Source organism: Salmo salar, chromosome ssa12 (genome assembly GCF_905237065.1).
Source record: "Salmo salar chromosome ssa12, Ssal_v3.1, whole genome shotgun sequence".
Taxonomy (NCBI): Eukaryota; Metazoa; Chordata; class Actinopteri; order Salmoniformes; family Salmonidae; genus Salmo; species Salmo salar.
The window spans coordinates 46852550-46865519 of record NC_059453.1 but is presented as its reverse complement, the minus strand read 5'-3'; the positions used below and the strand labels follow the sequence as shown (position 1 = coordinate 46865519).

General features: G+C 41.0%; 1 protein-coding gene across 1 annotated transcript; it reads left to right on the top strand.

Annotated features, from left to right (window-relative positions):
* Nucleotides 1-902: 902 nt before the first annotated feature.
* LOC106565261 (transcriptional repressor scratch 2) lies at nt 903-5274 on the top strand. Its single transcript, XM_014132170.2, has 2 exons — nt 903-1413; nt 3333-5274. The coding sequence occupies exons 1-2, from the start codon at nt 1272-1274 to the stop codon at nt 4154-4156; spliced, it is 966 nt and encodes a 321-aa protein (XP_013987645.1). The 5' UTR covers nt 903-1271; the 3' UTR covers nt 4157-5274.
* Nucleotides 5275-12970: the final 7696 nt, after the last annotated feature.

Below are 12970 nucleotides of genomic sequence, written 5' to 3'. Positions count from 1 at the left end.
ATATGTGGGGTACAGAGATGAGGTAGTCATTCATAAATCATATTAAACACTATTATTACACACAGAGTGAGTCCATACAACTTATTATGTGACTTGTTAAGCAAATGTTTACTCCTGGACTTATTTAGGCTTGCCATAACAAAAATATTGAATACTTATTGACTCAAGACATTTCAGCTTTTCATTTTTAATGAATTTGTTAATATTTCGAAAAACATAATTCCACTTTGACATGATGGGGTATTGTGTGTAGGCCAGTGACAAAAAAATCTCATCTTAATCCGTATAAATTCAAGCTGCAACACAACAACATGTGGAAAAAGTCAAGGGGTGTGAATACTTTCTGAAGGCACTGGATATTTCCATTTGTTAAAATCCATATACCCACTTATATAATCATATAAATACATGATCAAAGAAGATTATAATTATGAAATTAAATTATTTTAATCAGCATTTAGCCTTTGAAGATTAAAATATCAGAATGTGGGGAGGAAGAGGCACATAACAGTTTTTTGGGGGGCAGTCAGCTGTAAACTGTTAGCTACTTCATTGGAAGACAATAGGGGACAAGATGTTGTGTATAGTGTCACCCACATGCTTCAGCGGTGCTATTGTCTGCTCTCTCTCTCTGTGTGTGGAGCGATGAAGGGGTGAAAGAGATGGGGTGAGTGGAGGGGGAGTTGACTGGGGTTGGCTGCAGTGTGTGTGTGCGCTCGTGTGTGTGTGTGTGTGTGCGTGTGTGTGTGGGTGCTTGTGCGGGGATGCACAGACGGCTCGTGGTAATTTGATGTGTGTCCCCGGGGATGTTTGATGGATTAATGCTAAGTAGGCTCCCTTTTCCAAAGGCACCACCTGATCTTTGGGGGTTCGTGCCCCGTATAAAAGCCTGCGCTAGTGCTGAGCTCAGCTAGTCTAGCCATCTCCTCTCCTCTCTCTCACACTGTCTCTCTCTATATCTCCACTTTCTTTCTTCCTCTGTCTTTACTTTCTCCTTTGGCTTTCACTTTTTCCTAGCACTTTCTCTTCCGTTCTTTCGGTTTCCATTCTTTCTGGCATTCAGACTGAGGCTATTCAGACTATTCAGGCCTGGGAGTTTTAGTAGTGAGGGAAATCTCAGAGCATCCGTTGGCATCATTCACCTCCATTTTGACTTTCTTTGACTTGGGGCCTTTTCTAAAGGGCTGTCCTAAAGTAGCGTGCAGGTCTTTGGCTTTTTCCTGTGTTATTTCTTTCTTCATATGTGGCATTAGGACCAGCCCGTCAAGAAAATGCCACGTTCCTTTTTGGTGAAGCAACTGAAGGTCCACGATTACTCCTCCAATCATCAGCATCACTTGGACGGATCGTACACGCTCACACGTGCCATCACCGAGTCCGCCACCAACTTGGCGGTCCGTTTGAGTGAAAATGGTGAGTTGAGATTACTTAACATTTCTGTCTACACATTGCAAACATGTAGTAAAAAAAGCACATTTTGTATTGTTCATGTGCTTGTTGTATATAGTTTAGAGTTGTAGGTTTTCAAAAAAAATTCAATAGTGTATTTATTCAGAAATGGAATGAAAAACATACTTGTTAATTTTTTTAAATAAATGGACCAACCCCTTGATACATGTTTTTCCTTAAGCCTGTGATGTTGCTATTTAATCCCCCCACCCCTCCACCAGCCAACCCTCCCCACCCCAGTCCGCCCCATGCCTCCAGTGACGCTAAATAGTATTCAGGTCACTCTGGACCAATCAGTTTAATACCGAGCAGATCACACAACAGGCTTTGGCTTTAATACTATTGTGTACATGCATAATGGTACACATGGATGCGTGCATTAGGCTCGAAATCCCATCCAAGCCTTTGTGAGGTCTAAAACTCTCCACCACCACCAGAAAGCAGATATCCACGTGACTGGTTTGTCCTTAGCTGGCGCTGTTGCCCTTGAGTCTTTACCTGTTATCACCCACCCCCACCCCCGCCAGTCCTCTAGCTCTTCATCCCTTCATCTCATCTGATCTTACAGGATGCGAGATACCCACAGGGAGGTCAAATTGTAGCAATTCAAAACCCTCTCTTTCTCTCTCTAAAATCCATTGACAAAATACTGTTTATTTTTTGATAAACTGACAAAACTCAATGTTAAATGGTAAAAAAAAATTGTATTCATTAGAAAACATAAACTTAAATGGTAAAGGGCAATATGCTTTATGTAACATCATTAGTTTATCATTGATACAAAAAATGAGAGGGGAGTGCAATCAACCTTAGATGTATATGAGGTTTGGTCAATTGATGCTATGATTTCAGGGAAAAACACTTCCATAGAAATGTGTGGTGTGTTGTTAGTGGAATGTCCATCATAACCACAGAGCTTTGGCTCGCCGGATCATTTGTTCCCAGAATTAGGATGCCAGCTGTCTGGTTGCCTTTGTGTTGCAAGGGGGAGCATAATATATTGTGCACTGCTGTAAAGATCAGCCTATAACCCCCCTTTGCCTCCCCCTCTCCATTCCCATCCCCAAATCACACTGCACCTGTCATTCAATCCAGCCATTACCATACTCACAGGCACTTTCAACACGCCACAGATGGAGAATGATCTGATTAAAATGATTTAGCGCTTTGTGGGATTTCTTTACTGAGACATTCAGTTTTGTTTTGGCCCCCACTACGATAACAGATTTAGATATGGTGGCATGGGATGGGATGGCGATAGGTGTATCAGTTATGGAGAACTAACAAGTGTGTTTAATTTTATGACTGTTGTGTCCATGTCAGTGCATACAACTTGCATTTAGTCTGTGATAGTCTTTTTGATAGCTAGTAATGATAGTCCGTGTATCTGTCCCAAATGGCACCCTATTACCTACATAGTGCACTAGTTTTGACCAGAGACCTATGGGCCCTGTTCAAAAGTAGTACACTATATAGGGAATAGGGTGCCATTTGGGGTGCATAACTTGTTTTGAGCCGGATGAGTATTGATCGGTGCAAGACTGTGCACTGAAGAGTCATTCATATTTAATTCGCAAAGCTTGCTGAACCAAGCACTTGCAAATGGTTTCCTGTATACAGTTTCATATTGATCCGCAATGCATGGAAGACTCAGATCAGCTGTCTTTCACTCAATGGCTCAACAATAAAAAAGAATATGCTTCAACTGGAATCAGAAAGAGTGCTGGAATCATAAAACCATAGAATCTTAGACCAAAAAAAACATATCTTGTGAAATGCATTTTGTAAAAATCTGTATAAAGGCTATACATTTAAAATGCCACAATTGTTGCCAAAAAATGCAGTTATTTATTCAAAATCTTTCTCTTCCAAACCTGCTACAGGCTACATCCAGGATTACGTAATCCCCTCAATATGCCAGAGCACAAAGGACCCTGGCTTGAGGAGGCAGACCGGGCTCTCAGCGGGGCCCCTGTACTCCCCAGGGAGCACAGGGGGCAGCGGGGGGGAGGACTACTCCGACCATGACATGGAGCAGCCCGAAAGCCCCTGCTCAGGCATGACCACCGAGTCGGACAGCAGCAGTTACACGGTGGACGCCTTCCTCATCTCTGACGGCCGCTCTCGGAGAAGGGCCAACCACAGGAAAACAAAAACCAAAGGTGAGGAGAGAACCAGCATTGCAGAAGTGGGATCCACAGGGTCCAAGGCTGCCATAGGGAAGCCCGGAAAGTCTAAGGGACCGGGGCGCCACACGTGCAGCGAATGCAGCAAGACCTACGCCACCTCATCCAACCTGAGCCGTCACAAGCAGACACACCGCAGCCTGGAAGGCCAGCAGGCCAGGAAGTGCCCCACGTGCCATAAGGCCTACGTGTCCATGCCGGCGCTGGCCATGCACATGCTCACCCACGACCTGCGGCATGAGTGTGGAGTGTGCAGCAAGGCGTTTAGCCGACCGTGGCTGCTGCAGGGTCACATGCGCTCGCACACGGGCGAGAAGCCGTTCGCCTGTGCCCACTGCGGCAAAGCGTTTGCAGACCGTTCCAACCTGCGTGCCCACATGCAGACGCACTCGGCCTTCAAGCACTATGATTGCAAGCGCTGCGGCAAGAGCTTTGCACTGAAGTCCTACCTGATCAAGCATTACGAGTCGGCCTGCTTCAAGGGCTCCGGAGACGAAGAGGACTGCTGTCCCGAGGACTGATCAGAGATTTACACGATATCAGCTTATTTACCTAGGTCTGTTTCACTGAGATAATATCTCCTTTACAAGAAAGACCAATGTTGTGTTCATTCGGGCGGTGTTTCCCAACTCCAGTCCTTGAGTACCCCCAAAAGTACACATTTTTATTGTATCCCCAGACAAATACACCTCATTCAACTCATCAAGGGCTTGATGATTTGTTGACAAGTTGAATCTGTTGGGGGTACTCGAGGACTGGAGTTGGGAAACATTAGGGCATGTAACGGAAATGTTTTAAAACACATCACAACTAAAAACGAAAATGAGGGTTAAACTTTTTTTATTATTGGACTTTTCCAGATAGTCTCCCGCCTTGTTGCAGTCTGTTTTCTTCCATTTGGTGCCTAATAAACACAACCCTGGTCAAAGACTGCACTCCTCACCACCCGTCTTCCTGCTTTTTGATAGAGAGCAATAATAATGTAAATGAGGGTTGTTCAAGAACATAGAAGATAACTGACAATGATGACTGAATAACATTAAAATTTTAATATTTTTTCTATAATTGTTTTATGGATTCATATTCATTTATTTGCAATAATTTACATTCCAGTATTATTTAATATGCCAATTAGCTCTTAATTTCCCTGCAACATGTCTTCCACGATAAACATTTGTGTATTTATTAATTTAATGTATTTATGTATTTATTTATCAAATGATAACTGTATTGGTTAACTAGGTTGTTAATTCATTATAAATGTATTTATTTGATCTGATTTATGAATTGAACATCTTATAAAATGCTGTAATATATTTCTGAGATAAAGTAGCCCTATATCTGGTCTCATTCACAACAATTGTTGATATATCCATGTTCTACATAGGAAATGCTCAATATGCCCTTTTGTTTTTTATCTATGCACAGGCTAAAAGTGTAAGCTACATTGTAATACTTAGACATGAGAAGCCAGTTAATTTGTTACACCATTATTATGAAGGATTGGTACCATTAATTATTTGCCCTATGAAAGGCTGTTGAATTTGAATTGTACTAAACTTTGTATGTAATCGGGAAAAGCTATGAACTTTTCAATTACCAAGTCAAATCAATAATTAAAAGATGATATTTTCACTAAGTTGCTCTCTGTGCCCTGTGCCATTTTCAAGGCGTCAACTATCGTCAACTCAACATACATGATCACTCGAGCAGTGGCGGTCGGTGTCGTTTAAGATGAGGGAAGATGATAAATTTTTTTATGAGCATGGCTTTGTTTCTATTACAGCATATTGGATGACTGTCATTCATCTTCCATTCACCCAGTTCAATGTAACATCGATAGTTTTGGGCTACTACACGATACTCAAATATTCCCTATACCCATCATGAGGTTGGTACAACCTAGTCTATGAATGAAAGTTTACAACGCAGGTCGAGAGAAATTTGAGTAATCAAGGTGACAGACAGTGACATATTCAATACCGCCTTGCACACTCTTGCCTGCGTCTAGCTGATTTAGGGCGTAATCATAACTCCAACTGTTTTAAATGAGAGTTGGACAAATTCAGGAATGTTTCTTCCCATTTCGTTACATTTGCTTCTGTTTAAGAAATGTTTTTGAACAGAATCAGGGGAATGAATACACCCCTGATCACATGCAAACACAGTTCACTTTCATACCAGTCTCATACAAACAGTATGATCATTCAAAAGTTTATACACAGCTACTCATTCCAGAGTTTTTCTTAATTTTTACTATGTCCTACATTGTAGAAACAAAATGTATTTTATATCTGAGATTCTTCAAAGTAGCCACCCTTTGCCTTGATGACAGCTTTGCACACTCTTGCCATTATCTTAACCAGCTTCATGAGCTAGTCACCTGGAATGCATTTCAATTAACAGGTGTGCCTTGTTAAATGTTAATTTGTAGAATTTCTTTCCTTCTGAATGCGTTTGAGCCAATCAGTTGTGTTGTGACAAGGTAGGGGTGGTATACAGACGATAGCCCTATTTGATAAAAGACCAAGTCCATATTATGGCAACAACAGCTCAAATAAGCAAAGAGAAACAACAGGCAATCATTACTTTAAAACATGAAGGTCAGTCAATGTGGAAAATTTCAAGTTTCTTCAAGCAGTCGCAAAAACCATCAAGCGCTATGATGAAACTGGCTCTCATGAGGACCGCCACAGGAAAGGAAGACACAGAGTTACCTCTGCTACAGAGTATATGTTCATTAGAGTGACCAGCCTCAGAAATTGCAGCCCACAGAGTTCAAATAACCAACACATCTCAACATCAACTGTTCAGAGGAAACTGCGTTAATCAGGCCTTCAAGGTCGAATTGCTGCAAAGCAACAATTACTAAAGGACACCAATAATAAGAAGAGACTTGCTTGGGCCAAGAAACACAAGCAATGGACATTAGACCGGTGGAAATCTGTCCTTTGGTCTGATGAGTCCAAATGAGAGATTTTTGGTTCCAACTGCCATTTCTTTGTGAGATGCAGAGTAGGTAAACGGATGATCTTTGCATGTGTGGTTCCCACCGTGAAGCATGGAGGAGGAGGTGTGATGGTGTGGGGGTGCTTTGCTGGTGATAGTGTTGTGATGTACTAAAAATTCAAGGCACACTTAACCAGCATGGCTACCACAGCATTCTGCAGCAAAACGCCATCCCATCTGGTTTGCGCTTAGTGGGACTATCATTTGTTTTTCAACAGGACAATGACCCCACACCTCCAGGCTGTGTAAGAGCTATTCGACCAAGAAGGAGAGTGATTAGTTGCTGCATCAGATGACCTGGCCTCAACCCAATTGAGATGGTTTGGGATGAGTTGGACTACAGAGTGAAGGAAAAGTAGCCAAGGTGGTGGGAATATGTGGAAACTCCTTTAACCTCTATGGGCTATGTGGGACGCAAGCGTCCCACCCCTGGTACACACTATCAACAATAGGTGAAATATCAAGAGCGCCAAATTTGAAAACAATTAAATGTCATAATTCAAATTTCTCAAACATACAACTATCTTACACCCTTTGAAAGATAAACATCTCCTTAATCTAACCACGTTGTCCGATTTCAAAAAGGCTTTACGGCGAAAGCATAAAGTTAGATTATGTTAGGACAGTACATTGAAAATAGCTGTGTGTAATGTTTTGTCAATGCAAAGACACGCGTCACCAAAAGCAGAAAACCAGCTAAAATTATGCACTAACCTTTGACAATCTCCATCAGATGACACTCCTAGGACATTATGTTAGACAATACATGCATTTTTTGTTCTATCAAGTTCATATTTATATCCAAAAACAGCGTTTTACTATGGCGTTGATGTTGAGGAAATCTTTTCCCTCCAATAACCGCCAGTCAATCAGCACAACAAATTAAATAATTACTATTCGAAAACATTGGTAAAATATTATATTGTCATTCAAAGAATTATAGATTTACATCTCTTGAACGCAACCGGATTGCCAGATTTAAAAATAACCTTACTGGGAAATCACACTTTGCAATAATCTGAGCACTGCGCCCAGAAAAATATGCTTTGCGATACAGACTAACCGCCATGTTGGAGAGATCTAAAATCGAAAATACTATGTAAATAATCCATTACCTTTGATTCTCTTCATCAGATGTCACTTCCAGGAATACCAGGTCCATAACAAATGTAGTTTTGTTCGAAAAAGCTCATAATTTATGTCCAAAATGCTCCGTGACGTTAGCACATGAACTAAGCCCGCCGGACTTGTCTTCACCAAAGAGGGGGAAAAAAATATTTACGTTCGTTCAAACATGTCAAACGTTGTATAGCATAAATCATTAGTGCCTTTTTCAACCAGAACATGAATAATATTCAAGGCGGACGATTGCATTCTCTTTTAAAACGTATTGGAACGAGAGTACCCAACATGAACTCGCGCGCCAGAGTCTTATCGGCCACCACCGTTCTTGTTCGGTCAGATCTCACAGTAGCAGATTCAAACCACTTTGTAAAGACTGGTGACATCTAGTGGAAGCCATAGGAAGTGCTCAACGATTAATAAGCCCCTGTGTGTTTCAATGGCATAGGCTTAAAGGTAATTCAACACATCAGGTATCCACTTCCTGTCAGAATTTGTCTCAGGGTTTTGACTGCCATATGAGTTCTGTTATACTTACAGACACCATTCAAACAGTTTTAGAAAATTCAGAGTGTTTTCTATCCAAACCTGAACAATAATATGCATATTCTAGCTTCTGAGTTGGTATAGGAGGCAGTTAAAAATGGGCACATATTCTTTTCAAAATTCTCAATACTGCCCCCTAGCCCCAACAGGAAAAGCATTCCAGGTGAAGCTTGTTGAGAGAATGCCAAGAGTATGCAAAGTTTTCATCAATAATCTAAAATCTATTATGATTTGTTTAACACTTTTTTGGTTACTACATGATTCCATATGTGTTATTTCATAGTTTTAATGTCTTCACTACTATTGTACAATGTAGAAAATAGTAAAAAAATAAAGAAAAACCCTTGAATGAGTAGGTGTGTCCAAACTCTCTTCCTTTCACCTTTTCCCTTCACTTGTGGACTTCTGTGAACAGCACATCAGCTGTCTGTGATCAGAAGAAGAAACCTTTGCAAGCCATACCTTCATATCATAACCGCTAACTGCTACACATAGCCTACATCGTTGTCACCATATTAGCTAATGCCATAGTCAACATAGCTACTAGAGGTTAGTAAAGCCGCTATAATCATGCAGTACAGTGTACAGTCAGCAAGCAATTTAGCAGCTAAACCTGGGGGGACATCCGTGGCAATAAATTAATAAAGCCAAATGTTTACCTTGACTTGGAAGAGTTCCAGTGTTGCATATCCAGCTAGCTAATATAGCATCCCTCTCTGTTTGATACGGGTGTTTCAGTAGGCTAAACTAGCTAGCTGCATTTGCTAGCTAAGTGAAAGTAAAAAAATTGAAAAATAGCTAACTCTCTCTCAACTTTTCTCTTACTTCTCCTTCAATTTTAAAGGAATGATTTTGTTCAAAAATGTTTAACTATTATCTTACTCGCTCTTTGAGTCAACTACTCATCACATTTTTTAAACTGCAGTGCTACTGTAGGTAGCTGTAGCTTATGCTTTCAGTACTAGATTCATTCTCTGATCCTTTGATTGGGTGGACAACATGACAGTTCATGCTGCAAGAGCTCTGATAGGTTGGAGGACATCCCCCAGAAGTTGTCATAATTACTGTGTAAGTTTATGGAAGGGGGTGAGAACCATGAGCCTCCTAGGTTTTGTATTGAAGTCAATGTACACAGAGGAGGACGCTACCCTACAGAGTGCTGTTGAGGCTACTGTAGACCTGCATTGCAAAACAGTGTGTTTTAATCCATTATTTGGTGACATGAATATATTTAGTATAGTTTTATCTAAAAAGGATAATTTCTTTATTGTTTCATTATTTTTATGAAATTCACTGAGGAGGATGGTTCACGCCTTCCTCATCTGAGGAGCCTCCACTGCACTTGAGGTAACATTATTCGACACATAAACCCGTGAGGCTCAGTTGGTAGAGCATAGTGTTTGCAATGCCAGGGTTGTGGGTTCGATTCCCACGGGGGACCAGTATGGAGAAAAAATGTATGCATTCACTACTGTAAATTGCTCTGGATAAGAGCGTCTGCTAAATTACTCAAATGTAAATCAAGGAAACAAAAAGTATGAATTAATTCAGAATATATATTACTGGAATCATAGTTGCTTTACCTAACAACTTTGTGTTAAATAAACTAACAAATAAGGCAACAGTAAACATGTTGTCTCCCAGGCCAATTAGTAACCAAAATTCAAGCTCAAAGGGGCCAGGAGACATGTTTGTTCAAAGTTTCAAATTTCAGTTGATTACTATAGGGCCCCTCTTGGGCCAATCAGTATAATTTTATAAATGTGTATCTCTATGGTAAGACGCATCATTCATTCAAGTCTTTTCAAAATTGGGCCATTGGTGTCTTAGATATACGAACGGACAAAGACAGATCCATACAGTGGCAAGAAAAAGTATGTGAACCCTTTTGAATTACCTGGATTTCTGCATAAATTGGTCATCAAATTTGATCTGATCTTCATCTGTCACAACAATGGACAAACACTTTCTGCTTAAACTAATAACACACAAACAATTATACGTTTTCATGTCTTTATTGAACACACCATATAAACATTCACAGTGCAGGGTGGGAAAAGTGTGTGAATCCTTGGATTTAATAACTGGTTGACCCTCCTTTGGCAGCAATAACCTCAACCAAATGTTTTCTGTAGTTGCGAATAAGGTCAGGAGGAATTTTGGACCATTCCTTTATACAAAACTGTTTCAGTTCAGCAATATTCTTGGGATATCTGGTGTGAACCGCTCTCGAGGTCATGCCACAGCATCTCAATCGGGTTGAAGTCAGGACTCTGACTGGGCCCCTCCAGCAGGCGTATTTTCTTCTCTTGAAGCCATTCTGTTGTTGATTTACTTCTGTGTTTTGGGTTGTTGTCCTGTTGCATCATCCAACTTCTGTTCAGCTTCAATTGGCAGACAGATAGCCATACATTCTCCTTCAAAAAATGTCTTGATAAACTTGGGAATTCATTTTTCCGTGGATGATAACAAGCTGTCCAGGCCCTGAGGCAGCAAAGCAAATTATGTTAGCTCTTGAGTGGCGCAGCAGTCTAAGGCACTGCATCTCAGTGCAAGAGGGGTCACTGCAGTCCCTAGTTAAAATACAGGCTGCATCACATCCGACTATGATTGGGAGTCCCATACATAGGCGGCGCACAATTGGCCCGGGATAGGCCGTCATTGTAAATACAAATTTGTTCTTAACTGACTTGTCTAGTTAAATAAAGGATACCATTTTTAAAAAGCAGCCCCAAACCATGATGCTCCCTCCACTGTACTTTACAGTTGGTGTGCTGTGCCTTTTTTTCTCCACACATAGTGTTGTGTGTTCCTTCCAAACAACTCAACTTTAGTTTCATCTGTCCACAGAATATTTTGGAACATCCAGGTGCTCTTTTGCCAACTTCAGATATGCAGCAATGTTTTTTTTGGACAGCAGTGGCTTCTTCCGTGGTGTCCTCCCATGAACACCATTCTCGTTTAGTGTTTTACGTATCGTAGATTCGTCAAAAGAGATGTTAGCATGTTCCAGAGATTTCTCTAAGTCTTTAGCTGACATTTTTCTTAACCTCATTGAACATTCTATGCTGTGCTCTTGCAGTCATCTTTGTAGGATGGCCACTCGTAAGGAGAATAGCAACAGTGCTGAACTTTCTCCATTAACAGACAAATTGTCTTACCATGGACTGATGAACATCAAGGCTTTTAGACATTTACATTTACGTCATTTAGCAGACACTCATATCCCGAGAGACTTACAAATTTAGAGATACTTTTGTAACCTTTTCCAGCTTTATGCAAGTGAACAATTCTTAATCTTAGGTCTTCTGAGATCTCTTTTGTTCGAGGCATGGTTCACATCAGCAATGCTACTTGTGAATTGCAAACTACAATTTTGTGAGTGTTTTTTATAGGGCAGGGCAGCTCTAACCAACATCTCCAATCTCATCTCATTGATTGGACTCCACCTCTAGCCTAGAGGTTCACATACTTTTTCCAACCTACACTGTGAATGTTTAAATTATCTATTCAATATAGACAAGCAAAATACAATAATTTGTGTGTTATTAGTGTAAGTACACTGTGTTTGTCTATTGTTGTGACTTAGATGAAGATCAGATCAAATTATATGACCAATTTATGCAGAAATCCAGGTAATTCAAAAGTGTTCGCATACTTTTTCTTGACACTGTATTTCCAATTTCATCCTGGGGGGACACTAATAGCAGACACCCATCAAAATGATTTACTCTAACAGTACTCTTCTCCTGACCAGTAGAGGGGGCTACAACTTTTATGAAACAGGATCCATCAACTAAACACAAGGTTTGTACAACCATTCAGTACTTAGTATAATACAAAAAGGATACAGTACATTATAAGGAGCAGGATACAGTACATTATAAAATTGAAATTGAAAAATAGCTAACTCTCTCTCAACTTTTCTCTTACTTCTCCTTCATTTTTAAAGGAATGATTTTGTTCAAAAATGTTTAACTATTATCTTACTCGCTCTTTGAGTCAACTACTCATCACATTCACAGTACATTATAAGGAGCAGTGCTCGAAGTGGATGTGTCCATCCTGAGAAATCAGGACACAGACATGAAAGGGAAAACCCCCAATGCTGCTCTTGAATAGGGTGTGAGATCAATGTGTTTCCCCCTCTATGCTTATGCATGCTGTCTTTAGGTCCAGCCCTTAGGTCCAGCCAGAGAGCCACCCAGATCTCCTTTGGGTCAGAGGCTCTCCACCAGCCCAGCTCGGCCCCCTGACCACACCACGCTGTGGGGCTGAGGACAGGATGTGGACTGGGTCAGGTGTCGTGAGAACCAGGCCCCTTTCCCCCACTCTGTCCCAGACGGGGCCCTGAGACCTCCCTTCTCGGCCCCCCAGCCACAGGCCCCCCCATGGGAAAGTCCAGCTATCTGTTTCAGACTCTCAGTGCACTCCAGCTGACTATTTTGAGACACAATGCGGTCCGTACACACACACAAACACAAACACATACACACACACACGCTTGTCTGAACCACAGTCCGTGAAAAGGATGTAGCCATTAAAAATAGCCGAACCCCACACACTATACATAAAAAACATGAACACAGTGAACAAAAAAGTCAATCCGTGGTATCCCCACTCCAGGTCTTTCCTCAGCCAATCACGACAGAGGATTC